The sequence below is a fragment of the Oxyura jamaicensis genome, assembly GCF_011077185.1.
Source record: "Oxyura jamaicensis isolate SHBP4307 breed ruddy duck chromosome 28 unlocalized genomic scaffold, BPBGC_Ojam_1.0 oxy28_random_OJ62795, whole genome shotgun sequence".
Classification (NCBI taxonomy): Eukaryota; Metazoa; Chordata; class Aves; order Anseriformes; family Anatidae; genus Oxyura; species Oxyura jamaicensis.
This window is the reverse complement of record NW_023304842.1, coordinates 233-1341: the sequence shown is the minus strand read 5'-3', so window position 1 is coordinate 1341 and position 1109 is coordinate 233. Positions and strand designations below refer to the sequence as shown.

The following is a 1109-nucleotide window of genomic DNA, read 5'->3' as shown; positions in this document are numbered from 1 at the left end:
CCCCCCCCCCCCCCCGGGACGTCCGTGCCCGGTGCTGCCGGGTCGGGGCTGAGCTCGATCCCGGTGCGCACGGAGCACGGTACCGGGAGCACGAAGGGGTATCGGTACCAGGTATCGGTACCGGGAATCACCGTAGGCACGGCGGAACCGCTCCCCCACCCACACGGGCACGGCCCGGTCCCGGTTACCCCAGGACCCTCCCAGCCCCGCGGGGGCCCGGTCCCGGTCCCCCCCCTCCCGGCGCGGCCCCGTCCCGCTCACCATGGCCCGGCCCCGGGCCCTGCGCGGCGACGGAGGGCGCAGGCCCGGCGGAGACCGGAGGCGGAGCGCGGCGGAGCGCGGCACCGCCGCCACCTGCAGGCACCGCCCGGCATCACCACCCCCACTTCCCCCCCCGTAGCTCCAAGATTTTTTTTTTTTTAAGGGAAAACCGGCGCATTTTGGGGCAAAAACAACAGGCCAAGGCGTGAACACTCAGATCTTTTATTGGCACAGCGCCGCGGCCGCGCGGGGCAGAGCCCCAGGGCCTCTACTTGACCTTCTTCTTGGGGCGCAGGTTGTTGGTGTGGCCGCACTTCTTCTTGCGGCAGTTGACGGCGCGGGGATGGAGGCGAGCGTAGCACCTGGAAAGGGAGCAGAGAAACGTCACCGAGGGCCGCGTAAGAGCAAAGAAGGGGATCTAAAACCTAGAAAATGGAAAGGAATAAACCCCATGTGGGGAGACCCCCGGGGATTACAGCGAGGGGGTGCGAGCAGCGGGGCCGTACTTGCGGCAGATCATTTTGTCGCAGTTGTACTTCTGGGCGAGCTGCCGGAGGGACGGCTCGATGATGCCCCCGCGCAGGCGCAGCACCAGGTGCAGGGTGGACTCTGAAAGCGAGACAAACGTCAGCGGGCACCGGGGAGTCCCCGGGGACCACCCGGATCCCCCAGGGGGGCCGAATCCGTGCGCGGGGCTCCGCCAGGACAGGCACCTTTCTGGATGTTGTAGTCGGCGAGCGTGCGGCCATCCTCCAGCTGCTTGCCCGCGAAGATCAGCCGCTGCTGGTCGGGGGGGATCCCTGAGGGGGAGGGAGCCGTTAGCACCGGGTAGGGTTGACAGGGGGACA

At 68.3% G+C, this 1109-nt stretch overlaps 1 protein-coding gene across 1 annotated transcript in view; it reads right to left on the bottom strand.

Moving 5' to 3' along the window:
• Window positions 1–460: 460 nt before the first annotated feature.
• LOC118158461 (ubiquitin-60S ribosomal protein L40) overlaps window positions 461–1109 on the bottom strand; it is an 875-nt gene continuing 226 nt past the window's right edge. Inside the window, exons 2-4 of the mRNA XM_035313127.1 lie at window positions 975–1061; window positions 768–870; window positions 461–623 (exon numbers count right to left, since the gene is read on the bottom strand). Of these exons, the coding sequence (XP_035169018.1) occupies window positions 530–623; window positions 768–870; window positions 975–1061 (284 nt within the window). The 3' untranslated portion in view covers window positions 461–529. The remainder of the gene's footprint in view (window positions 624–767; window positions 871–974; window positions 1062–1109) is intronic.